At 43.6% G+C, this 24,534-nt stretch overlaps 1 protein-coding gene across 1 annotated transcript in view; it reads left to right on the top strand.

Annotated features, from left to right (window-relative positions):
* Positions 1 to 24,534, top strand: part of NID1 (nidogen 1) — an 89,049-nt gene that overhangs the window by 6,048 nt on the left and 58,467 nt on the right. The window contains exons 2-5 of the mRNA XM_019032021.4: positions 10,525 to 10,824; positions 13,815 to 14,041; positions 17,201 to 17,583; positions 21,103 to 21,252. Coding sequence (XP_018887566.4) covers positions 10,525 to 10,824; positions 13,815 to 14,041; positions 17,201 to 17,583; positions 21,103 to 21,252 — 1,060 coding nt within the window. The remainder of the gene's footprint in view (positions 1 to 10,524; positions 10,825 to 13,814; positions 14,042 to 17,200; positions 17,584 to 21,102; positions 21,253 to 24,534) is intronic.

Here is a 24,534-nt window from a genome sequence, read left to right as displayed (position 1 = left end):
TGTGTTTTACTTTTCTCTGGACTCATTTTGTTTTCTAGCTTTTTGTAGCTATCCAGTCACTAACTTTGAAGCCATCCCAAAAAACATTGCAACTTGCATGACTTTTGTCCCCAGTGTCTCTAAACTAGGCAGCCAAGTGTAACAGAAAGAGCACGGGTTACGGACTCCAGCAGATGTGTGTTCCGATCTTGGTTCTATCACTTACTGGCTGTGTGACATTAAAGCTAAATTAAAATCTCTCATCATCTCCTTATCTGTTTCAAGTATGCGAAAAGAGGGATGGTTGTACTAAATGCCTGTCACATGAAATTTTAAAAGATAAAAAGAGCCTTAGTAAAGGACCTCAACATTAGGTGACAGCCCATGTTTGCTGCATTTCCACTCTTTATGTTAAATTATTTTAAGTTCCTGCTGCCTCTCACCCATGGAGTTTGCTTTTGCAAGTTTCACTGTCTTCTCAGTACAGCGATTTGTATTTGTAAAAGGACCCTGTTTGTTTCTTATTTGTTTCTACCTCAAGTATTCTCTAAACACACATGTTTTGGAGAAGGCTCCCCCTAGACTATTGCAGGCTGCTTTCTGCCCTGGGGACTGTTACTAGGCTCATCTAAGCCCCCCGCCAAGTGGCTGTTGTTTCACTTTTTCAGGAAGTATTTGGACATAAGAAATCTAACATAAATTTTAAATTTATTGAGCATCTGCATATAGACTTTCTCCGGTGATTCATGCTATCTGAAAGTTCACGTTAAAGATGAAATGAGACAGGAAGTGCTTTCTAAGATGGGAAACACCCTCCCATTATAAGTTAGGTGCTCTATCCATCCCCTTCTTGTCAGTTGGGTTGAAACAATTGTACATAAGTGGTTCCAGCTGTTACCCTTGTGGTGCTTGGCATTTTCACCCTGGGTTTTTTTGTGATCTAATTGACATGCTCTGCCCTAGGGCAGCTGGATGAAAAGCCGTATTGTTTGTTGTGTTTCTTGGGGTGAGTGGGAAGACATGGTTCTGTAAAGGGGCATTTAGTTTTACTAGCCACATAGTGAGCTGAAGTTTAACTTTGCTAAAGGAACTTTTTCTCAGTGTGAACTGATGTTGTAAGCAGTATTTCAGGGAAATATTTACATTGCTCAACATGCTGGAAATAGCTGTTTTTCAGTAAACAAGTTTTTACTCCTTAATGCAAGTTCACAAAGAACCTCACTTAGGCAATATTTGGTTACCTTAAGTTACCTTAAGATGATAATATTACATTATTATCATCAGCAGTGCTCTCAGTGATTCAGAAGGGCTTTCTCAGAAATGCATCCCCCCCATGAGGGTTTTGCGATATGATCAATACAGCAAGGAACGTGCTGCTGCCATTGGGAGTCAGGATCCCTAAGTGAGGGGTCAAGATGCCAACTGCAAACTTAGAGAGAGGGGCAGACAGAAAGAAACATGTGATAAACCCTGGTTGGGAGGTCAGAAAGCCTTCACAAGGGAAAATAAGACTTTGCCAAGCACATGAGCTGAGAATTATCAAGAAGGTTTTTCAAGGAGGTTTTCTTTTTCTTTTTTTCTTTTCTTTTCTTTTTTTTTCCTTTCCTTTCTCTCTCTCTCTCTTTTTCTTTCTTTCTTTCCTTCTTTCTTTCAGTCTTACACTGTTGCCCAGGCTGGAGTGCAGTGGCGAGATTTCGGCTCACTGCACCCTCAGCCTCCTGAGTAGCTGGGATTACAGGTGTGCATGACCATGCCCGGCTAATTTTTGTAATTTTAGTAGAGACAGAGTTTCAGCATATTGGCCAGGCTGGGCTCAAACTCCTGACCTCAGGTGATCTGCCGACCTCAGGTGATCCGCCCACCTCAGCCTCCTGAGTAGCTGGGATTACAGGTGTGCATGACCACGCCTGGCTAATTTTTGTAATTTTAGTAGAGACAGAGTTTCAGCATGTTGGCCAGGCTGGGCTCAAACTCCCGACCTCAGGTGATCCACCCACCTCAGCCTCCCAAAGTGCTGGGATTACAGGCGTGAGCCACCACGCCCAGCTGAGGAGGTTTTCAAGAAGGAGGGAATCATAGATCCAAAAGCATGTAGTGTTAACTAGGAGAGACACCATGGAGAGTTTGGAGAATTAAAAGCAATCTAAAATTTTTTTCTGGCACATTTCTCCTTTAGCCTTTTACTCATCAACATTCATAAAAACTAAAGTGCGATCCCATAATCCATGTACTTTTTTTAGATGGATTCTCTCTCTGTCGCCCAGGCTGGAGTGCAGTGGCACAATCTCGGCTCACTGCAACCTCCACCTCCAGGGTTCAAGTGATTCTCCTGCCTCAGCCTCCTGAGTAGCTGGGATTACAGGCACCCACCACCACGCCTGGCTAATTTTTGTATTTTTAGTAGAGACGGGATTTCACCATATTGGTCAGGCTGGCCTCAAACTCCTGACCTCAGGTGATCCACCTGCCTTGGCCCCCCAAAGTGCTGGGATTATAGGCATGAGCCACTGTGCCTGGCCCCATGTACTTTTTAAACTAGTACAAATGTAGTGAACAGAAAGTGATACTGGTAACTGCTGTGCAATACTTACGCTTCATGTTTTTTTTTTTTTCCTGGACTCAGGGCACTGTATGGGGTGCCTCAGGCTCTGTAACTTTTGATTAGTTTTAATTACAAAATCTGCTTTTACCAGCACCACCTTCTGCTCATTAATGTGGTCTAATGTGCCCAGTGCAACTAACACTCCTGTGTCCCTGGGAGGGGAGTGGCAGTGGTAGGAAAGTCTGAGGAGGGAAGAAGTTCAAAGACCATGAAGGGTGGACGTGGAGAGTGGAATGGTGGTTACCAGAGGCTGGGAAGGGTAGGGTATGGGATGAAAAGAGGTTGGTTAATGGGTACAAACATACAGTTCGATAGAAGGAATAAGTTCTAGTGTTTGGTAGCAGAGTAGAGTGACTATAGTTAACCAATACTGTATATTTCAAAATAGTTAGAAAGGAAGATTTGAAATGTTCCCAATGCAAAGAAATGATAAATGTTTGAGCTGGTGAATTTCCTAATTATCCTGATTTGATCATTACACATTGTATGTATGCATGTATCAAAATATATACTCCACATGTACCCCATAAATATGTACAAATATGATGCATCAATACAAATAAAATAATAAAGTGGATCTTCACCAACACAAAAAGGACAGTGAAGGAGTCCCTCTTCTTAATTTTTGCTTTTGTTGCTTGTACTTTTGGTGTCATGTCCAAAATGTAATTGTCAAGATCAATATCAAGGAGTTTTTCCTTATTGTTTTCTTCTAGGAGTTTTACAGTTTCAGGTTTTACATTTAATTCTTCAATCCATTGCGAGTTAATTTCTATGAGTGCTATAAAATAGGGGTCCATTTGCATTCTTTTGCAGGAGGATATCCAATTTTCCCAGCACTGTTTATTGGAGAGACTACCTTGTCTCATTGTGTGTTCTTGGTGGCCCTGTCAAACACTAGTTGACCGTAAATGTGTGGGTTCACCTCTAGGCTCTCAGTTCTGTCCCGTTGATCTATCACGGCTATCTGTGATAGCTTTGCTAACCAACTTGATTGTGCTATTCATTTCACAACATATACCTGTATCAAATCGCGTTGTACACCCTAAACTTATACACTTTTGTTTGCCAGTTATACCTCAATAAACCTGGAAAAACAAAACCAAATAAAAACAAGGACAATGAGCCACAGGCCCTACTGACAGAGAACGTTAGTCTTGGCTTATCTATTAGAGCCATTTGCCTTTCTTTGCTGAACTTCAGATCAATCAGGTTTGTTGTATGTTTTTTTTTTTTCTATTTTTATTTTCTGAGATGGAGTCTCACTCTGTTACCCAGGCTGGAGTGCAGTGGCGTGATCTTGACTCACTGCAACCTCCACCCGCCGGATTCAAGTGATTCTCATGCCTCAGCCTCCCCAGTGGCTAGAATTACAGGTGTGATTAGCCACCGCACCAGACCTGTTATATGCTTTTAAAAAATAAACTTTTATTATGAAAAATTTCAAATATACTCAAAAATATAATGAACTCCCATGTATCCATTACCAGCTCCAACAAGTACCAATTTGAGACTAATCTTCTTTCACTGATGTCCTCACTTATTCCTAATGTTCCCTCCCCATCCCCAAACTGAATTATTATCATTATTATTATTATTATTATTATTATTATTTTTGAGATGGAGTCTTGCTCTGTCGCCCAGGCTGGAGTGCAGTGGTGTGGTCTTGGCTTACTGCAAGCTCCACCTCCCGGGTTCCCGCCATTCTCCTGCCTCAGCCTCCCGAGTAGCTGGGACTACAGACACCTGCCACCACACCCGGCTAATTTATTGTATTTTTAGTAGAGATGGGGTTTCACCGTGTTAGCCAGGATGGTCTCGATCTCCTGACCTCGTGATCCACCCACCTCGGCCTCCCAAAGTGCTGGGATTACAGGCGTGAGCCACCGCACCCAGCCCTGAATTATTTTTAAGCAAATCCCAAATATTTTATCGTTTTGTAAATGTTTCAGATGTGCCTCAGAAGAAAAGACTCTTTAGGCCGAGCACAGTGGCTCATACCTGTAATCCCAGCACTTTGGGAGGCCGAGGCGGGTGGATAGCTTGAGCTCAGGAGTTCCAGACTAGCCTGTCCAACATGGTGAAACCCTGTCTCCACTAAAAATACACAAATTAGCCAGACGTGGTGGCACACACCTGTAGTCCCAGCTACTCGGGAGGCTGAGGCAGGAGAATTGCTTGAATCCAGGAGATAGAGGTTGCAGTGAGACGAGACTGCACCACTGCACTCCAGCCTGGGTGACAGAGTGAGACTCTGTCTCAAAAAAAAAAAATTCTTTAAAAAAAAATAGTAAAATCATGATCATACTTTAAGAAATGATAATAATTCCTTAATATTGTCCAATATGCAAGTGGTTTCATGAAATGTTTTATTTTGCTTTTCAGTTGATTGGTTTAAATCAGGGCCCAGACAAAGCCCACACATTACATTTGGTAGATGTGTCTCTTAGGACTTTTGTTTTGAGATGGAGTTTTGCTCTTGTAGCCCAGTATGGAGTGCAATGATGCAGTCTCGGCTCACTGTAACCTCCGCCTCCCAGGTTCAAGCAATTCTCCTGCCTCAGCCTCCCAAATAGCTGGGATTACAGGCACCTGCTACCATACCCAGCTAATTTTTGTATTTTTAGTAGACACGGGGTTTCACCATGTTGGCCAGGCTGCTCTCGAACTCCTGACCACAGGTGATCTGCCAGCCTTCGCCTCCGAAAATACTGGGATTATAGGAGCAAGCCACCTCACCTAGCCATCTCTTAGAATTTTTAAAATCTATGGGTCCTCCCCCAACCCCAGCTCTTTTTTTTTCTTTAAAATTTATCTGTTCAAGAAACTAGGTATTTCTCCATTTTAGTGCTTTATATTCTGGATTTTGCTGATTGCATCCCATTGTGTCCATTAGCATGTTCTTCTGTCTCCTGTATTTCCTGTAAACTGGCAGTTAGATCTGGAGACATGACTGAATTCAAGTTATGCACTTTTTATTTATTTTATTTTAGTAATTGGCATTTTACTCCAGTGGCAAGAACGGCAGTAATGCACAGTTCTCTGACCCTTCATATCACTTACAACTGAGCTCACCCTCAGGCCTTATTTCTAAAATGCGCCCAGGATAAGACCTGGGCGCACAGGTCTTATCCTGCTTTGAACCTGCCTGTCCCCTATATTGGAGGAAGTCAAGAAGTGAGGAGACTCGTATGTATCAGACCATGTGTAAGCTCTGGAACTACCGTGGTGACCAAGACAAATGGAGTCCCTGACGGTGAAGAAATGACCACATAGTGGGGAGAGAAGCCAGAACCTACAAATAGGCAGGAAGAAGACATATCAGGGGCTGGGGGTGTGAGGGAAGGGAGAAAGGAGTGAGTGGAAGGACCTTCCACTGGAGGGGATGCCAGGAAGCTCTCTGAGAAGGCACTGTTTCAGCTGAGGAATAAGGATAAGAAGGGCCAGTCATGTGACTAACGAGGTGGTGGGGTTGGGCGGGGGCGTGCTGGTGGTAGCTGAGATGGAGAAAGTGCCATATACAGTAGCTTCTCACTTAACATTGTGGATAGGTTCTTGGATACTGTGGCTTGAAGCTAAAAATGCATAACTAAACCGATTTGACTGTCGGGTAATTGACAGAAACAACATTTAAGTTCCTATGGCTTATTTCTGGTCAGAAACACATCACCAAACTTCCCATGAAGCCCAAAACACTTCTAGTATTAAACATTGAAATAAATAAATGTGAGCTATACATACATTTAAGATGAATAAAAACAACCAAGATATTATTTACCCAATTTTTGATGAATCAGTGAATAATGGAGGTCATGATGGTAGTGGGTTCAATCAAGGAAGAAATGTTTGCAAAGCAACATTGTCAACACTTCTGACCCACGAAGTTCAAAAACAAACAATCACAAATCCGGCAGCTTGCTGAGTACTTTTGTTGGTGTATAATTCATTGGTGCATAATTTATTGGTGTGATTACTCGTACTTGATACATTTTCATTCTGTGATAATTTGTATTCATTCATTCATTCATTCATTTTCCAGTTGCTTAGTCCAGTTCAGAGAGGAGGGTGGCCAGAGCCCATCCCAGCAGCTCAGTGTGCCAAGCAGGAGCCACCCTGGACAGGGTGCTGTCCTATCACAAGGGGGCTCCCACACACCCACACTCACTCACAGTCGGACAGTTTAGACATGCCAGTTCACCCGACTTTGGCATAGCTTTGGGATGTGGAAGGAAACCAGAGTACTCAGAGAAAAGCCATGCAGACATGGGGAGAACACGGACACCCCACACAGACGGTGGCTCCAGCAGGGAATAGATTTTTTTTTTCTCATCAACGTTATAACAAAACAACGTTGAATGCAATGAAGTTATTTGAGGACCTGCTGTAGTTGGAGACAGGACATGCAGCGTGGGTGGTGAGAAAGAGGAAGGAACCAGGACCCACTTCCAGGTTTCCTGGCTTCACCAACTGAGCGAATATTGGTGATGGCCTGGGCATCAGTGGTCACATGGGCCTGAGGACTCCCCAGCCCAGTGCCCTTGGGGATTGTGCCTGAGTCTGTGCCTCCTCCTGCCTGAGTGCCTCTGTCCTTTCCCTTTTTGCTCCCTGCCCTTCTGCTGTTGAATTGTCCAATGGTACTTTCAAAAGATGGAGAAAAGGAACAAGGCTGATAGGAGCATCGTGCATTTGACAGACTTTGCAAAATGAGACTTGCACCCAAGTGGACGGGAATATTTTTCATCAACTTTGCTATTAACTGTTACTTCCAGGAAAATGAAGTTTACAAGGGAGAAGTTTAAATCTAAGAATCCAGTGAAACTTCTGGCTGTTCTGCACATTACATTTATCTTTGAAGTCATCTTTCTTCATTATCACAGACGATCGAGCTGAATGTTCAGTAAAATTAGCTGAAAAATAATTTTCCAATGCAAATACTAATGAGGGTTATATGACCGTTGTCCAAAGCATTTGCAGTGCTGCATGACATTTGTCCTAAAACCTGACTCTTAAAACATTCCTTGTGAAAATAGAAATATTCCCATGCCTAGATTCCAAATAATAAAAGACACTGAGAGTGTTTTCAAAATTAATGGACTGATTTAAATTTCACTGGAAAGCAGCTTTTTAAAACCAAATTGTCTGGATGTGGCCTCCCTGTGATCACTTCCAACTGCTTACTGCCAACTTCTGGCGGCTCGAGAGAGTGAGCCGTTTCCCACGCTCCCACACAGCAGCTCCCTGGGATGCTTGTGCTGGGAGATGTTTGGGTCCCTGGAAGGGAGACAGAGGGACCGGCTGGAAGAAGCCCCGTGTATGATTCCCTTCTCCACAGCCTGCCAGTATCTTCTAGAAAAGCCTTGCTGGTGCCGGGTGATGATGGAAAATATGTCACCCAAAGAGTTAATAGCCCATAACATGTGGTTAAAAGAGAAGGTTTTGTTAAGTCTGCATTTCACTCCCAGAGCTCTGGTTCCAATCCTCACCTGGGCACCAATTGGTTCTGCACATTGAACCTTTTTATTAATAGCAAGTTTTTGGCATGTTTAGAGTTTGGTCTTTAGTTCCTCTGTTTTTTTCTGCCCCTGCACTCTCCTCTAGTAATGAGGTGTGAAGTGACTGAGGGATAAGACTCTGGGAGGAGGAGGAGGGAGGGGAGGGGGGAGGGGCAGGGGGAGGGGGAGGGAAATAAGTGGCCTGGAAAATCCACTGGCCTTCTAACAACTGAGGGTTGCTATTCTGGATTCATGTTTTTCCAATCTGCAGCCCTTAAAGAGCAAAATAAAGTGCCATTTGCAAAATCTCTCCCTTTTGATTAGGGAATCTTCTTCTTTCTCTCTTTTTTTTTTTTTTTTTTTTGAGACACTCTTGCTCTGTTGCCCAGGCTGGAATGCATCATCAGTGCAATCTCGGCTCACTGCAGCCTCTGCCTCTTGGACTCAAGCGATTCTCCTGCCTCAGTCTCCCAAGTAGCTGGGACTGCAGGCACTTGCCACCATGCCCAGCTAATTTTTTTTTGTATTTTTAGTAGAGACGGGGTTTTGCCATATGGGCCAGGCTGGTCTCGAACTCCTGGCCTCAAATGATCCACCCACCTCCGCTTCCCAAAGTGTTGGGATTACAGGCGTGAGCCTCCACACCCAGCTAGGGGATTTTTTCTTTCAATTCACAGATTATCTAAGGAAAACTATCACTGGCTTGGTCTTCCATGTCATCAGTGGATTGTGCACTAACAAGAAAGTGAGGGGGTGTTAGACCTCATTGGTGAGCCTGGGTGCCCCCACTCCAAGGGGCTGTTTGCCACAGTATCTCAGGGGCCCTCTTCCCATTTTCCCAAGGAGCATGGGTTTTAGCTGAGTAAGAACAGTGATATCTTTTTTTTTTTTTTGAAATGGAATTTCTCTCTTGTTGACCAGGCTGGAGTGCAATGCCCAATCTTGGCTCACTGCAATCCCCGCCTCCCAGGCTCAAGCAATTCTCCTGCCTCAGCCTCCTAAGTAGCTGGGATTATAGGCATGCACCACCATGTCTGGCTAATTTTGTATTTTTATTAGAGACGGGGTTTCACCATGTTGGTCAGGCTGGTCTCGAACTCCTGACCTCAGGTGATCCACCCGCCTCAGCCTCCCAAAGTGCTGGGATTACAGGCGTGAGCCACCACACCTGGCCAGTGATATCTTTTAATAAGCAGTTATAACTGATTTCAAGAAGGCAATTCATGAAGTAATTAAAAGGACTGATTTTGGAAAAGGACCAATTTTGGAGTCGGACTCCGTGGGTTCAAATCCCAGCGTTGCCACTTATTACTTGGTAACTTTGGACACATTGATGAATTTGCCTAATTTTCCCCGTCAGAAAAATATGGATATTAGTAGTACTTAGTCTTTTTTTTTTTTTTTTCCTGAGATGGAGTCTTGCTCTGTTGCCCAGGCTGGAATGCAGTGGTGCAGTCTTGGCTCATTGCAACCTCCGCTTCCTGGGTTCAAGTGATTCTCCTGCCTCAGCCGCCCGAGTAGCTGGGATTTGGTGCCCGCCATCACGCCCGGCTAATTTTTGAATTTTTAGTAGAGATGGTGTTTCACCATGTTGGCCAGGCTGGTCTTAAACTCCTGACCTCGTGATCTGCCCGCCTCGGCCTCCCAGAGTGCTGGGATTACAGGTGTGAGCCACCACGCCCGGCCAGTAGTACCTAGTCTTAAGAGGTTCTTCTGAGAATTAGACATTAGTAAAAATGCCTGGAACATGGTGAGTATTCAGTAAATATTAGCTATTATCCTGACACATTAAACTTCAAAATAATTAGTGATACCATAATGCCCCACACAGATTTGCTTCTTGACACTATATTGTGTCATCGTCTCTTTGTCAGTCCTTTCCCTTATCCTTCTGGATTGTGGGTTTCTTAAAAGGCGGGGGCTGGACCTTAACCATTTTTCTTTTCTTTCTTTTTCTTTTTTGAGACAAGGGTTCACTCTGTCACCCAGGCTGGAGTGCACTGGCCTGATCATGGCTCACTGCAGCTTTGACCTCCCGGGGCTTAAGCCATCCTCCCAGCTCAGCCTCCCAAGTAGCTGGGACTACAGGCCCGAGCTACCAAGCCTGGCTAATTTTTGGTATTTCTGTGTAGAGATGGGATCTCACTTTGATGCCAGGCTCCTAACCATTTTTGTACGCACACCAATTAGCAGTCCTGGTAGGGAGTGATTACTCCCTTTTTCGAGTAAATTCACTAGGATTTGAATAATGACTCCTGTTCTCTTTCCACACAGCCCATTATGCCTAGAAATGAATGCTGGGGTCTGCAGTTCAGGCTCATATCTTTCTCAGATTCTGTTGTATTCTACATAGCATGGGTACAGCTGACAGTATTCTAGGAGTGGGTGCTCAGTCTTACTGAGAAAGGACCCGTTTCTGCATTCCTTTTAACCACACTTGGTTTTGTACAGGTCACCACAAATGGCATCATTGCTACGAGTGAACCCCCGGCCAAAGAATCCCATCCCGGGCTCTTCCCACCAACATTCGGTGCAGTCGCCCCTTTCCTGGCGGACTTGGACACGACCGATGGCCTGGGGAAGGTTTATTATCGAGAAGACTTATCCCCCTCCATCACTCAGCGAGCAGCAGAGTGTGTCCACAGAGGGTTCCCGGAGATCTCTTTCCAGCCTAGTAGCGCGGTGGTTGTCACTTGGGAATCCGTGGCCCCCTACCAAGGGCCCAGCAGGGACCCAGACCAGAAAGGCAAGGTAAGCTCCCCTCCAGGTCCAAGTGCAGGTAATCAGACACATTGGCTTCATACACTTTGGTCTCATGCCTTGTGCTGCTTTGACATAAGTTATACACCATTGATAAAGACAGGAAATCCAAAGCAAAATCTAGTAGGCTGGTTATTGCAGGTCCCAAACCTCCAAAAGCTTATCTGCAAGGTTGTATAACTCTACGTTTTAATGACAAGCAGACATAAAGCAAACCAATTCCTGGTAAGACTGCTACGTGGCAAAAATAGGGTTGATAAATGGCATCCCCTGGCTGCTCTTACCTCAGGTGGCAGATAGTGGAAGGATAATTTATTTATTTATTTATTTTTTCTTTTTTTTTGAGATGGAGTCTCGCTCTGTCGCCCAGGCTGGAGTGCAGTGGCACGATCTTGGCTCACTGCAAGCTTCGCCTCCCGGGTTCACACCATTCTCCTGTCTCAGCCTCCCTAGTAGCTGGGACTACAGGCGCCCACCACCACGCCCAGCTAGTTTTTTTTGTATTTTTAGTAGAGACAGAGTTTCACCATGTTAGCCAGGATGGTCTCTATCTCCTGACCTCGTGATCCACCCTTCTCAGCCTCCCAAAGTGCTGGGATTACAGGCGTGAGCCACCATGCCCGGCCTTTTTTTTTTTTTTTGAGATGGAGTCTTGCTCTGCTGCCCAGGCTGGAGTACTGTGGCACAATCTCAGCTCTCTGCAGCCTCCACCTCCCAGGTTCAAGCAATTATTGTGCCTCAGCCTCCTGAGTAGCTGGGATTACAGGCATGGGCCACCACACTGGCTAATTTTTGTAATTTTAGTAGAGATGGGGTTTCACCACATTGGCCAGGCTGGTCTCCAACTGCTGACCTCAAATGATCCACCCGCCTCAGCCTCCCAAAGTGCTGGGATTACAGGTGTGTGCCACCGAGCCCGGCTGGAAGGATAGTTTCTGATTAGAGAAATTATTAATATGAAACAATAGGTTAAAATAACAAAGTACTCCTGAGGGATGCAAAGATAGAAAGGTAAAGCCCAGACTCTAGTTGGGGAGACGAGAATCATTTGGACCATGTGAGTGGTTCAAAACCCAAGTATTGTCATAACCCAGGGTTGGCCTCTCCGTGGGCGCAGTCATCAGGGACGGCTGGAAGGACCAGGCTGTAGAGCACGGACTTGCCCTTGAAGGAAGCAGGGTCTTTGAGTAGGTCAGGAACTCGTTGCTAGACCTGAAGTGACTTTTTAGGACAGGCCTCGATTTTCCCTTGGAAAAATAATTTCTCTCTACCATAACTTCACCTTTATAGGAAAATGAGGAAGAGAGAAACTTGAAGGGTCCCAAAGCACTTCATATAAATGGGAGGCATTTCAGGCTGGTGGTTCCTAAAGTATGTACCACAAAACAGCAGCCCTACAAGATAGTCCTTGAGGAGAAGGCCTTCTAGTTTGGGAAATGCTAAAACTGTATCTCCCTCTTGGTGATTCACCCTGTTCACTCTGAAAAGTCCTGCAGTCAGGAAACTTGCAACTTGCCTAATACTATTTTTTTTTGTTTTTGTTTTTGTGTTTTTTTGAGACAGAGTCTTGCTCTGTCACCCAGGCTGGAGTGCAGTGGTGCCATCTTGGCTCACTGCAATCTCCACCTCCTGGGTTCAAGTGATTCTCCTGCCTCAGCCTCCCAGGTAGCTGGGACTAAGGGCGTGAGCCACCATTCCAGCCTTGCCGAATATTGTTTAACTGAGCAGTCACCAAACCTGTGACCATACCTCTTCCCTTCCCCCGCTCCAAAAACGATGCATTACATCCCACAGAGCACACTTTGGGAAAGTCTGTTAGGGGCCTGCATGACACATTTTGCTTGCCAACTGTTATCTGTCTGAGTGCCAAACTTGAAAACAGCTTAAATGTTAAATGTCTCAGCTGCCTCCCTTTCACTTGGGTGATAAATGCCTAACCCATTGGTATGGAGCCCTTGCTTGCCTCTTGGGCCTAATCTGTTCCACCTCCGCATACCCTTTGCAGCCGCTATACCAAATTACATGTAATTCCCTGACCTTGCCCTTGCTCTTTTTTTAATCCGCAGTATCTTGCACAGGCTGTCCTCTCTGTTTGGGACGTCCTCTCCCTGACCCCCCTACAGGTGGCAGCTTCCTCCTGCTTGTTCATTCAGACTGGGCCCTCCCGTGAGGCCTTAACCAACCACAGCCTCCTGGCATGGGATGCATTCCCACCGCTCCTGGCATGGGACGCTTCCTCTTACGGCTCCTGCAGCGCTTTGCAAATGTTTCGATTACAGAATCCAACCTCAGGTTTTGCAATGTTTTCTTCACATGTCAGCCTTCCCAAAGTGCTGGGATTACAGGCATGAGCCACCGCGCCCGGCATGTGCCTGCTCTTTCATACGTGACCTCATGTAGTCTTCCTCATTTCTGTGAAGGAGGTGGTTTTATCTCCATTTTACAGATGCAGACATCGAGGCTTAGGGAACTCAAGTATGACGCCCAAGTCACATAATAATGAGTAGAGCAAAGATTTGGATCCAGGTCTGTTTTCTCCCAAATCTCATGTTTTGTTTTGTTTTTTCTACTGTATGGTGCTTGGGTTCAATAAATGTTTGTTAAATGAAGAATGTGGTTGAATATGTTAACAGCCATGGAAACAAATTCTTTGGGTTAGAATTTCCTAAATTGCAAGAGATTTTAGGCCACCATCTGGAGGTACCATCTGTATAATTTTTGGTTAACCTTAGGGCCACAGTTATGCAGAAGATATTTATGAATTAATCAGAAAATGTCATGTTGACGTAGCCTTAGGGATATTTCAGTGGAACTATCCCAGAATCCTAGGTTCTTGCTACAAAAGTCCTTCTTTTAGAATAAGGTGAGAGTATTGCCATCGCTTTACAGCACTGTACGCTTTATAGATAGTCTGGCGAATAACACATTTTAAGATCTATAGATATTTTTCCGAGTAACTGAATTTTAACTCATCTTCACAGAGAAACACGTTCCAGGCTGTTCTAGCCTCCTCTGATTCCAGCTCCTATGCCATTTTCCTTTATCCTGAGGATGGTCTGCAGTTCCATACGACATTCTCAAAGAAGGAAAAAAACCAAGTTCCTGCCGTGGTTGCGTTCAGTCAAGGTTCAGTGGGATTCTTATGGAAGAGCAACGGAGCTTATAACATATTTGCTAATGACAGGGAATCAATTGAAAATTTGGCCAAGTATGCTTTCTTTGTTCTTCAGTAGATTCTCCTCTTAATATTTTTTAATGTGGATAATGTAATGTGTATTATAGATCATTACCTAAAAATGTTCATATGGATTTCAGTTTTGCATATAGTTTTTATATTATGAGATACTCTTTTTCTGATGAACTTAAGGAAATGTATTTTTAGAATGAACAGATATCCTATTTTTTAGATATCATCCTCATTTAAAATAGTTCTTTTTTTTTTTTTTTTTTTTTTGAGACAGAGCCTTACTCTGTTGCCCAGGCTGGAAGGCTGGAGTGCAATGGCACAATCTCGACTCACTGCAACCTCTGCCTCCCAGGTTCAAGTGATTCTCTCGCCTCAGCTTCCCAAGTAGCTGAGATTACAGGTGTGTGCCACCATGCCCAGCTAATTTTTGTATTTTTAGTAGAGACGGGGTTTCACCATGTTGGCCAGGCTGGTCTTGAACTCCTGCCCTCGGGTGATCTGCCCACCTCAGCCTCCCAAAGTGCTGGGATTACAGGCGTGAAGTGCCGCGCCCGGCCTTAAGACAGTTTTTACCATTTTGTCTATAAACACTGTTAGAAATAAGGGTTATTCAAACCTATCTCCTTCTTTGATCTCAAGGCTGAGAAAACCTTTTCCTTCACATTGACTAGGGGGAATATTCTTACAACAGAAATAGTGCTCTCAGGTTATGTTGTAGAATTTGACAAAAGAGGGAAAAGCCCAAATTGGATTTTGAAAATTAAAACCTTTCCTCTCCCATTATTCTTTAAAAACCAAGAGTGAATCCCCTAAAACCACCTTTTAATTTTATATCATCAAATCTAGCTTGAATTCCTCTGCCCTTCACTTAGTGGTGTGCTGGTAAATGCTTAACAACTGGTTTTATGAGGGCAGAGGAACCTGATTTATAGCATTTGCCTATTTCTGTGATGTAAATACTCCTACGATGGCCAATTTCAAGTCATTAACATCATGTCACTCAATGAAGAGTTCAGAAAACATGCACCATTATATATATTCTCACCATAAAGATAAAATAGGTTTAATATATATGATTTCAAGAGCATGGACAGTAGTAAAAGAATTAGAATATGATGAGTTTTGAATATTTTTTCCTTTTAAAAAATATAACTTGTTTAATTGGAAGTTCGTGTAATTTAATTGTTTAGAATGGCTGTGTTTAATAACTGGCTTGCAAAATTCCTAAAATTTTAACAGCCAGCTCTCAAAAGCTATTACATATAAGCTCCCACACACCACTGTCTTTACTTGAATCCCAGGCAGACAAATTGATTAGACATCCTATTTATGCAGGACTTTTGTGATTTATCATCCCCACCCCACCCCATTGTTTTGCTCAGTATTTTCCACTGAGTAATGTATGTCCCCTCTGTCCATCGTATAATATAATTATTTCATGTAATTTCTGATAGGAGCACTTCCAATCACAGACACAGAAGAATGGTAAAAATGGTGGAGGAAGAAGTAGAGATTAGGGATATTCTACTATATTTTATAGTTATAAAATGCTTTTGGATTTTGTATCTCATTTGCTTTTTACCATATCCTTTAAGCACCAAAGGTAAACTGAGACTAGTCCAAGATCTCACAGCCAATGGAGTTGGGATTTCTTTTTTTGTTGTTTTTGTTGTTGTTTTGAGATGGAGTCTTGCTCTGTCGCCCAGGCTGGAGTGCAGTGGCACGATCTTGGCTCACTGCAAGCTCTGCCTCCTGGGTTCACGCCATTCTCCTGCTTCAGCGTCCCGAGCAGCTGGGACTACAGGCGCCCACCACCACGCCCAGCTAATTTTTTGTATTTTTAGTAGAGATGGGGTTTCATCATGTTAGCCAGGATGGTCTCGATCTCCTGACCTCATGATCTGCCCGCCTCGGCCCCCCAAAGTGCTGGGATTACAGGTGTGAGCCACCGCGCCCGGCCCTGGAGTTGGGATTTCTAAAAAACCACGTCTGCAATGTTTTCACTCACACTTCTGACACCAAATGGGTGGGGTTTTTTTTCCCACACCAACCAATTCTCTGCACACCAGCCGGGTGTCCTACACTTCAGTTCAATTCTAGCACTGGCATTAGTGCAGACCCCACAGGTTAAGGGCTCAGTCCCACAGGACTGCCCCCACTTCAGATGCCAGTCCCAAGTCCTGTGTTTCCACCTGTACTTCTGACCAACCAGCTATAAATGGAGGGTTTCCATGGCATGCTCCTCAGATTTGATAATTTGCTAGAATGGCTCACATAGCACAGAAAAATGCTTCACTATTACCAGTTCATTCTAAAGGATACAACTCTGGAATGACCAAATGGAAGAGAGGCATAGGACAAGGTATGGGGAAGGGGGCAGGGTTTCTATGCCGTCTCTGAGTACACCAGCCTTCCCGCACCTTGATGTGTTCAACCCAGAAGCTCTCTGAACCCCATCATTTTAGGGTTTTTATGGTGGTGTTATTTCATAGGCACGGTTGATTAAATCACTGATCCTTGGTGATTGACTCAGTCTCCAGCCCATCTCCCCTCCCTGGAGGCAGTGGGGAAAGCTGGACATTCCAACCCTCTAATCATGCCTTGGTCTTTCTGGCCACCAGCCCCCATCCTGAAACTGTCTAGGAGCTCCCAGCCATCAGTCAACTCATTAGCCTACAAAAGACACTCTTATCACTCCAGAAATTCCAAAGGCTGTAGGAGCTCTTGTTTCAGAATGTGAGGACAGAGACCAAACATGTATTTTCAATTGTATCATACCATGTCATGGAGATAGTGGAGAGCATGAATGACTTCAGTCCTAAAGCCACTGTCAGTCCTATGAGCCACCTTAGCTCATAAGGTAGAGCATGTAACCAGCAATTAGGATGAGCAAGTTGAATTTTAAGTCCTGATAGTGTCCCTGGAGCACACCTCTGGAATGGCTGGGACTGAGCTTGTGCTAGTATTGTGCCCATTTGGACACAGTCTCACCAGACAGCCCTAGACTGTCTCAGCCACATGACGCCCAGACATGATGGCCAGTGCCCTTCCACTCTCCAGTCCTAGCTGCAGGTGATGGCTTGCAGACCAACACAGATCCTCAGGGCTCCCTCTGCTTGGGTAGTGGTTGCTGTTGGTGGGTTGCTGGCCTGTTTCTAAGAAGCCTGTCCTTCCTCCTAGGAGTAGTAACTCTGGGCAGCAGGGTGTCTGGGTGTTTGAGATTGGGAGTCCAGCCACCACCAATGGCGTGGTGCCTGCGGACGTGATCCTCGGAACTGAAGATGGGGCAGAGTATGATGATGAGGATGAAGATTATGACCTGGAGACGACTCGTCTGGGCCTGGAGGATGTGGGCACCACGCCCTTCTCCTACAAGGCTCTGAGAAGGGGAGGTGCTGACACATACAGTGTGCCCAGCGTCCTCTCCCCGCGCCGGGCAGCTACCGAAAGGCCCCTTGGACCTCCCACAGAGAGAACCAGGTCTTTCCAGTTGGCAGTGGAGACTTTTCACCAGCAGCACCCTCAGGTCATAGATGTGGATGAAGTTGAGGAAACAGGAGTTGGTAAGACCATTTAAGTTGCAGTTGGTAACGATCTTGGATGTGTGGGCTTCCAGACAGGCGTACTGCTGGGGAGATGTCAGTTGTGAGCGTTACATGATGGTTTGTAAAGATAAGAGCTTGGGAAAGTAGAGGCTGAACTCTCACAGCTGTGGAGCCTTGGTGTTATATGCCCAGTGGCTTCAGAGATGCTCAGTGATCTTTTGGGATTAGGACCATGGTTTTGGAGACTGTTGAGTGTGTCTTCTTTCAAGTTTCCTTGTATTCCATTCTGTCTGTTTTAAAGAGAAAACGTCCGTTAGAATTGTTCTGAAAGTCAGATTTTCTTGTGATTTCTCAGATCAGAAATGTATTCATCCACCTGAAAAAACATTTTAGAAGTTCTTTTGGCTGTCTATGAAGCTTATCTTTGACATTTATTTCCTCTTGGTTTTGGAATTAGAATTGTTGATTATTTTTCTTCCCAGGTCCCGTCAGTTTCAGAGTTGGTTTGTGAAGATTAAAAATATATATATATATATATATATATATATATATATATATATATATATGTAGATACTCTTTAAAAAAAAAAATAGGGTCGGGGGTGGTGGCTCACACCTGTAATCCCAGCACTTTGGGAGGCCGAGGCAGGCGGATCACAAGCTCAAGAGATTGAGACCATCCTGGCCAACATGGTGAAACCCCATCTCTACTAAAAATACAAAAATTAACTGGGCGTGGTGACACACGCCTGTAGTCCTAGCTACTTGGGAGGCTGAGGGAGGAGAATTGCTTGAACCTGGGAGGCAGAGGATGCAGTGAGCCGAGATCATGCCACTGCACTCCAGCCTGGCAACAGAGTGAGTCTCTGCCTCGAAAAAAAAAAAAAAAAGTTTTACAGTACATTTTCTGGTCAACTATGTTATATCAGATTTTTGCTACATTTTGAGGGAAAATAGAACTCCTGGATGCTTTCATTTGTCTTATAAAAGATGTTCTGGCCGGGCACAGTGGCTCATGCCTGTTATCCCAGCACTTTGGGAGGCCAAGGCAGGTGCATCACCTGAGGTCAGGAGTTGGAGACCAGCCTGGACAACATGGTGAAATCCTGCCTCTACTAAAAATGCAAAACATTAGCCGGGCGTGGTGGCGGGCGTCTATAATCCCAGCCAATCTGGAGGCTGAGGCCAGAGAATCGCTCGAACCTGAGAGGTGGAGGTTGCAGTGAGCCGAGATCGCTCCATTGCCCTCCAGCCTGGTTGGCAAGAGCAAGACTCTGTCTCAAGAAAAAAAAAAAAAAAAAAAGATGTTCCAACTAAACTGTCCTCATTATTTTTTTTTCACATTAGTTTGATACGGAATCCACTAAGACTCATATAAATGGGATAGTCCAAGCCTTTAGATAAGCTTATTGCAGCTGTCTGCTGCTTTTCTACTAAGGAATGATCATAAAACTCTTAGAAAAGTCTGGCCCATTCCACACTGTTCACTCATTTTTATTTGCCCTTACTTGTTCTGATTTATCTCACAGCAGTAGCCATACACACTTGTTCTCACGAGTATCCCAAACTGTGGACGAGATGGGGTGCTTAGTGGCTGGCGTGCTCACTTACTTCTGAGGCACGGAAATGGAGAAGCTGCCATTTGGTGGCAGGACAAGGACAGGGGCTCATGTCTTAGGGTTCTCCTACTGCACCCTGGGTTCCTGGGGTGATGCTTACATTGCTCAGCACATGCCACTCTGCCGTGGGTTTTGGAGTCATCTCCCCCAGATGTGTTGGGTGTGTTTCCTTGCATATGTTGGGTTTTGAGTTCCATCCTGTCTCCACCCTTTCTAGGTATCTCTGAAATTCTCATTTGTGAAGCCATCACATTTGAATGAGACCATATCCAGCCCAACAACTTGGGGCAGTGTATTACTTAAGACTGAAAAAAGCCTAGATTTGAACGCAGATTGTGTCTAAAACAGATGTTTTCCTGTCCCTCTACCCCAGTTATTTCCCTATGTTTAAGAGAAAGGTCAGTCTTCTGTGGCCAGTAGTGCATTCCTGGTGTTATTTGAATAGTTCACATGTACACAGGCCATAATGACCCCTGAGAGCTCTGCCCATAGCTGGAGTTTAAGTAATCAGCAGCATCACGTGTTCAGTTCAGGGCTCAAGTGTGCTCGGCTCCAAACACTGTCTTTATAAAGCCAGAAATTCCCTTCCGAGTATGTAGGACTCATAGAGTCTACCTGGGTTTAAACTTTGCTTTTCTCTTCACTCGTAACAGTCAATTATGAATGGGATCATTATCTTCTCTGAAAGTTTACCCCTCTTGTGCTTTTGAATTTCATTCCAAATTAATTTGCTCTGGATTATTAAATATAATGAGCTAGTTCATGATTCTAATAAAACGAAGTTGGAATGTGGAAATTTAAAATAGGGAGACATTCTTTTTCTTTCTTGGGTCAAAGGCTTTTTAGCCCAGGTGTGACTAGGGCGTTATTTTTGTTCAGCTTTTGAGTGTAAGTGCTTCCAAATTATTCCTCAGGGAAAAGTGTATGTTGGGGTGGGGTGGGGGGTGATTTAAAATTAAGAAGAATATAAGCCAGGCACAATGGCACCCGCCTACAGTCCCAGCTACTTGGGAGGCAGAGGAAGGAGGATAAAATATATGTACATATTTTAAGGTTGTTAAAATGGCAAATTTTATGTTATATATATTTTACCACAATAAAAAATTTAAAAAATTATATCATATAATTATATGTAGTATATATTGTATTATATGTATTATTATATAACATATAAATATATTTTATCTGTTATAATGTAATATATTGTATTTTATATAATGTAATATAATTTAAATATATATTATATATAAATTTATAATATAAATATGTATAATGTATATATAAATATATAATGTAAATATATATTTTATATAATGTCATATAACATAAATATATATTATATATTTACATATATGTATATGTACATATTTACATATATATTTACACATATGTTATATATTTATATTTAATATATTACATATATGTAATATATTTATGTTATATATGACCTATATAACATAGGTAATATATATTATATATGACCTATATAACATAGGTAATATATATTATATATGTTTTAATATATATTTTAAGAGTCCCCCCAAACATGAAGCTCATTATTCTCACTAGTTTGGATGGACACCAACCTGAGATTGCTATTGGATAGCACTAATCTAATATTGATGCCAAGTACACTAGATTCTAGCAGTTTTCAATAATTAATAATCACCTTGTGATTTATCAACTCCTTTTAGACCTGTTTGCCTCAGTGATGTGAGTTTCACCATGTTGGCCAGGCTCACGTAACTATTTAAGTGGCTACCTGTAGGGGATTGTAATCTTCTGTAGTGAGCCTGGTCCCTTGAATTGCCCATGCAGGTGTGAGTCCCTGCAGTGCTTGAGGGTGCCTAGATGAGAGAGCCCACCGGGCTAGAGCTGCATGAAATGCTTACAGGTGTGCAATTGTTTTCTTGGACCAGTTTTCAGCTATAACACGGATTCCCGCCAGACGTGTGCCAACAACAGACACCAGTGCTCGGTGCACGCAGAGTGCAGGGACTACGCCACGGGCTTCTGCTGCAGCTGTGTCGCTGGCTATACGGGCAATGGCAGGCAATGTGTTGCAGAAGGTAATTTGCTTTTCTATGTTCATTTCATGTGGAAGAAGGAGGAGCGGAGTTTTTGTTTTGGTGCTTGTTTTCCATGTTGCTTTACCCACATCTCCGTAGGTGTGTAGAGTTTTTCTTATGGCAGCCATACATGGTCTCTCTTTCCTCATTTTTTCTCGTATTCTCTACAGGCATCCCCCAGGAAGGCCCATTTTTCAAATACGGCAAAGTCTTTCTTTCTTGTGCTATTTCTCCATCTCAGGGGACAGTCACTGGGAGCCCATCTTCACAACTGCGTGGTGTGTGGCCACAAAGGCCGTAGTGTTAAAATTATGCAGCCTGGACAAAGAATTGTTTATGTCCCTCACTTTCCTTCACTTCTTTGAAATCTCTTTCATGTATTTTTTTCTTAGAGTCTCTCTAATTTTATGTTGTGTTGCTCACAGACCTATCTTTTTTTTTTCTTGAGACAGAGTCTTACTCTGTCACCCAAGCTAGAGTGCAGTGGTGTGACCTTGGCTCACTGCAGCCTTCATCTCCCAGGTTCAAGTGATTCTCCTGCCTCAGCCTTCTGAGTAGCTGGAATTACAGATGTGCACCACCACACCCAGCTAATTTTTGTATTTTTCATAGAGATGGGGTTTCTCCATGTTGGCCAGACTGGTCTCAAACTCCTGACCTCAAATAATCTGCCTGCCTCGGCCTCCCGAAATGTTGGGATTACAGGTGTGAGCCAGCGCGCCCGGCCAGGCCTATCTTAATGGTTGCTAAGCCCCAGCAGGGCCACAGAAGGCTGGCTTAGACCAAAGTCTGTGGCAAGTAAAGTGTATCCCATCATCCTCTCCCTCCTGTCTCTCTTTCCTGGTGCTCCTGAAGTCATAGCGTGGTTACAATTGAGCATCAGAGATGCACCATGGTTAATGCTGGGGTGCCAATTCCAAATGGATTCAGCTATGGGCCAATGTCCATTCTAAACTCTGCCCTCAAAAGGATCAACTGGTTTGGATGCTTGCAGATGGTCAGGAGAATCCTTTCTGTGCAAATCTGGGGGTCCTGGTAACGTTCACTCAGTGCACCATCTGGGAGGCTGGAATTTGTCTTAATTCCAGAATTAACACAAAAATGGCAAAACCCCACCATGTTAAACGTTCCTCCCTTCAGATGCGGTCTTAGTCACTTTTCTGATGCTTCTAGCAGAATACCTGAAACTGAGTAATTTATAAAGAAAAAAATTTATTTCTTACAGTGATGGAGGCTGAGAAGTCCAAGATCAGGGAGCCGCATTTGGTGATGGCCTTGTTTCTGGTGGGGGCTCTCTGCAGAGGTGGTACAGGAGGCTGAGCATCCTGGGTCGGGTCTCTCTTCCTCTTCCTGTAAAGCCGTCAGTCCCATTCCTGTGATAACACATTCATCCATTAATCCATGACTGCATTAATTCATTCTTCAGGGCAGAGCCCTCATGACCCAATCAGCTCAGAAAGGCCCCATTTCTAAATGCTATCACATTGGGGATTAAGTTTCAGTATGAGTTTTGGAGGGGACATTCAAGCCATAGCAGATGCCAACAAATTGTCTCACTTGTCATGGGTCATTTTCCTTGTGTGTTTGATGTGGAACTTCAATTGCTTTGCAAAATTTGACTAAATAAAAGTCAACTGGAGGAATGGTTTCTGCTTTTCAGACCCCCTACCTGCCATAGTTACAATTAAATTCGTTATCATTTCAAGTTGCTAAAAACAAAAAATCATTTCCTTCTGTGTCCCCGTTAGATAAAGTGAGGTTTTAAAAAATACTACCTTCAGCAATGGAAGACAATTGAGTATGCTTTACTTATTAATTTTAGGGGATGTTATTAACTTCTAAACTGTTTTTGATTTTCTTTTAAATCCCATCACCCCAGGGGTGGTGTGCCTTTGCTTCTTTGTTTCAGGCTTGGCTTTTGTATCTTCTCCACCCCAGGAGAAGCTTCCAAAATCCACAATAAAAGCTTATTCTTAAAGAGCAACCTCTTAGCCTTTTCTACCCCAAATATCAGAGCTTGAAATGCTAAACAGTTTGTGTTTGGCAGCCAGCTCAGATATGACAAACTGTTCAGCCACATATTTTGACATTATATACACACCCTGGAATAGATTTGTGGTTTAAATATTTGTTGGATTCTTGCTACTTAAAAAAAAATGTTTCTAGCTCAAAGTTTGGTGGAAAATTTTTTGTTGGTTTCTTAACTTGGCCTTCTTGCTTGTTTTCCTGATTGTTCTTGGGATACCTTTTTGCGCTGTTGGCCAGCTAATTTCACAGTGTTCCCCGGAGTAATGACACAACATGCGTGCAGAATGATTCTGTTGGATATGTCCTGGCTGATCAGAGAACCTGTTGAGCCGTTTGGGCGTATGGAACCCAACGAAAAGGTCATCAGAACGCAGCTGATCCCCGGGTGCCAGCCCCTGCCTAGGGCTATTCAACAACATTCACTGAGCACTTACTACATAAAGAAAACTCTGCCGAGAACCTGGGAGGGGCTGGGTGTGAAAGTCCTGACCCTGTGATGATCATAATCTAGGAACAGAAATAAGATATGTACAATCAATAACTGAAAGTAATACCACATCAAATATAAACAATGCAACGTAACCTTTGTTTTCCCTCTTCCTTCAGTTTTTGTTTTCCTGAGATATAATTCACATACCTTTTTAAAGTATACAATTTGGTGGGTTTTAATATATTCACAAAGTTGTCCAACTATTACCTCTATCTAATTCTAGAACATTTTCATCACCCCCAAAAGAAACACCGTGTCCATTAGTAGTCACTCTTGATTTCTCAAAATGCCCCCAGCCCCTGTCAAGCCCTCACCTACTTTCTGTCTTTATAGGTGTTCCTATTCCAGACGTTTCATACACATAGAATCGTACAATACATGACCTTTTGTGTCTGACTTCTTTCGCTTAGCATGACGATTTCAAGGTTCATGTCTGTTTTAGCCCATATCAGTATTTCATGCCTTTTCCTTTTTCTTTTTCTTTCTTTCTTTCTTTCTTTCTTTCTTTCTTTCTTTCTTTCTTTCTTTTTTTTTTTTTTTTGAGATGGAGTTTCGCTCTTATTGCCCAGGCTGGAGTGCAATGGTGCAATCTGAGTTCACTGCAACCTCTGCCTCCTGTGTTCAAGCGATTCTCCTGCTTCAGCCTCCTGAGTAGCTAGGATTATAGGTGACCGCCATCATGCCCAGCTAATTTTTTATATTTTTAGTAGAGACGGGATTTCACCATGCTGGCAAGGCTGGTCTTGAACTCCTGACCTCAGATG

Source organism: Gorilla gorilla, chromosome 1 (assembly GCF_029281585.2).
Source record: "Gorilla gorilla gorilla isolate KB3781 chromosome 1, NHGRI_mGorGor1-v2.1_pri, whole genome shotgun sequence".
Taxonomy (NCBI): domain Eukaryota; kingdom Metazoa; phylum Chordata; class Mammalia; order Primates; family Hominidae; genus Gorilla; species Gorilla gorilla.
This window is presented reverse-complemented; position numbering and strand designations above follow the sequence as displayed.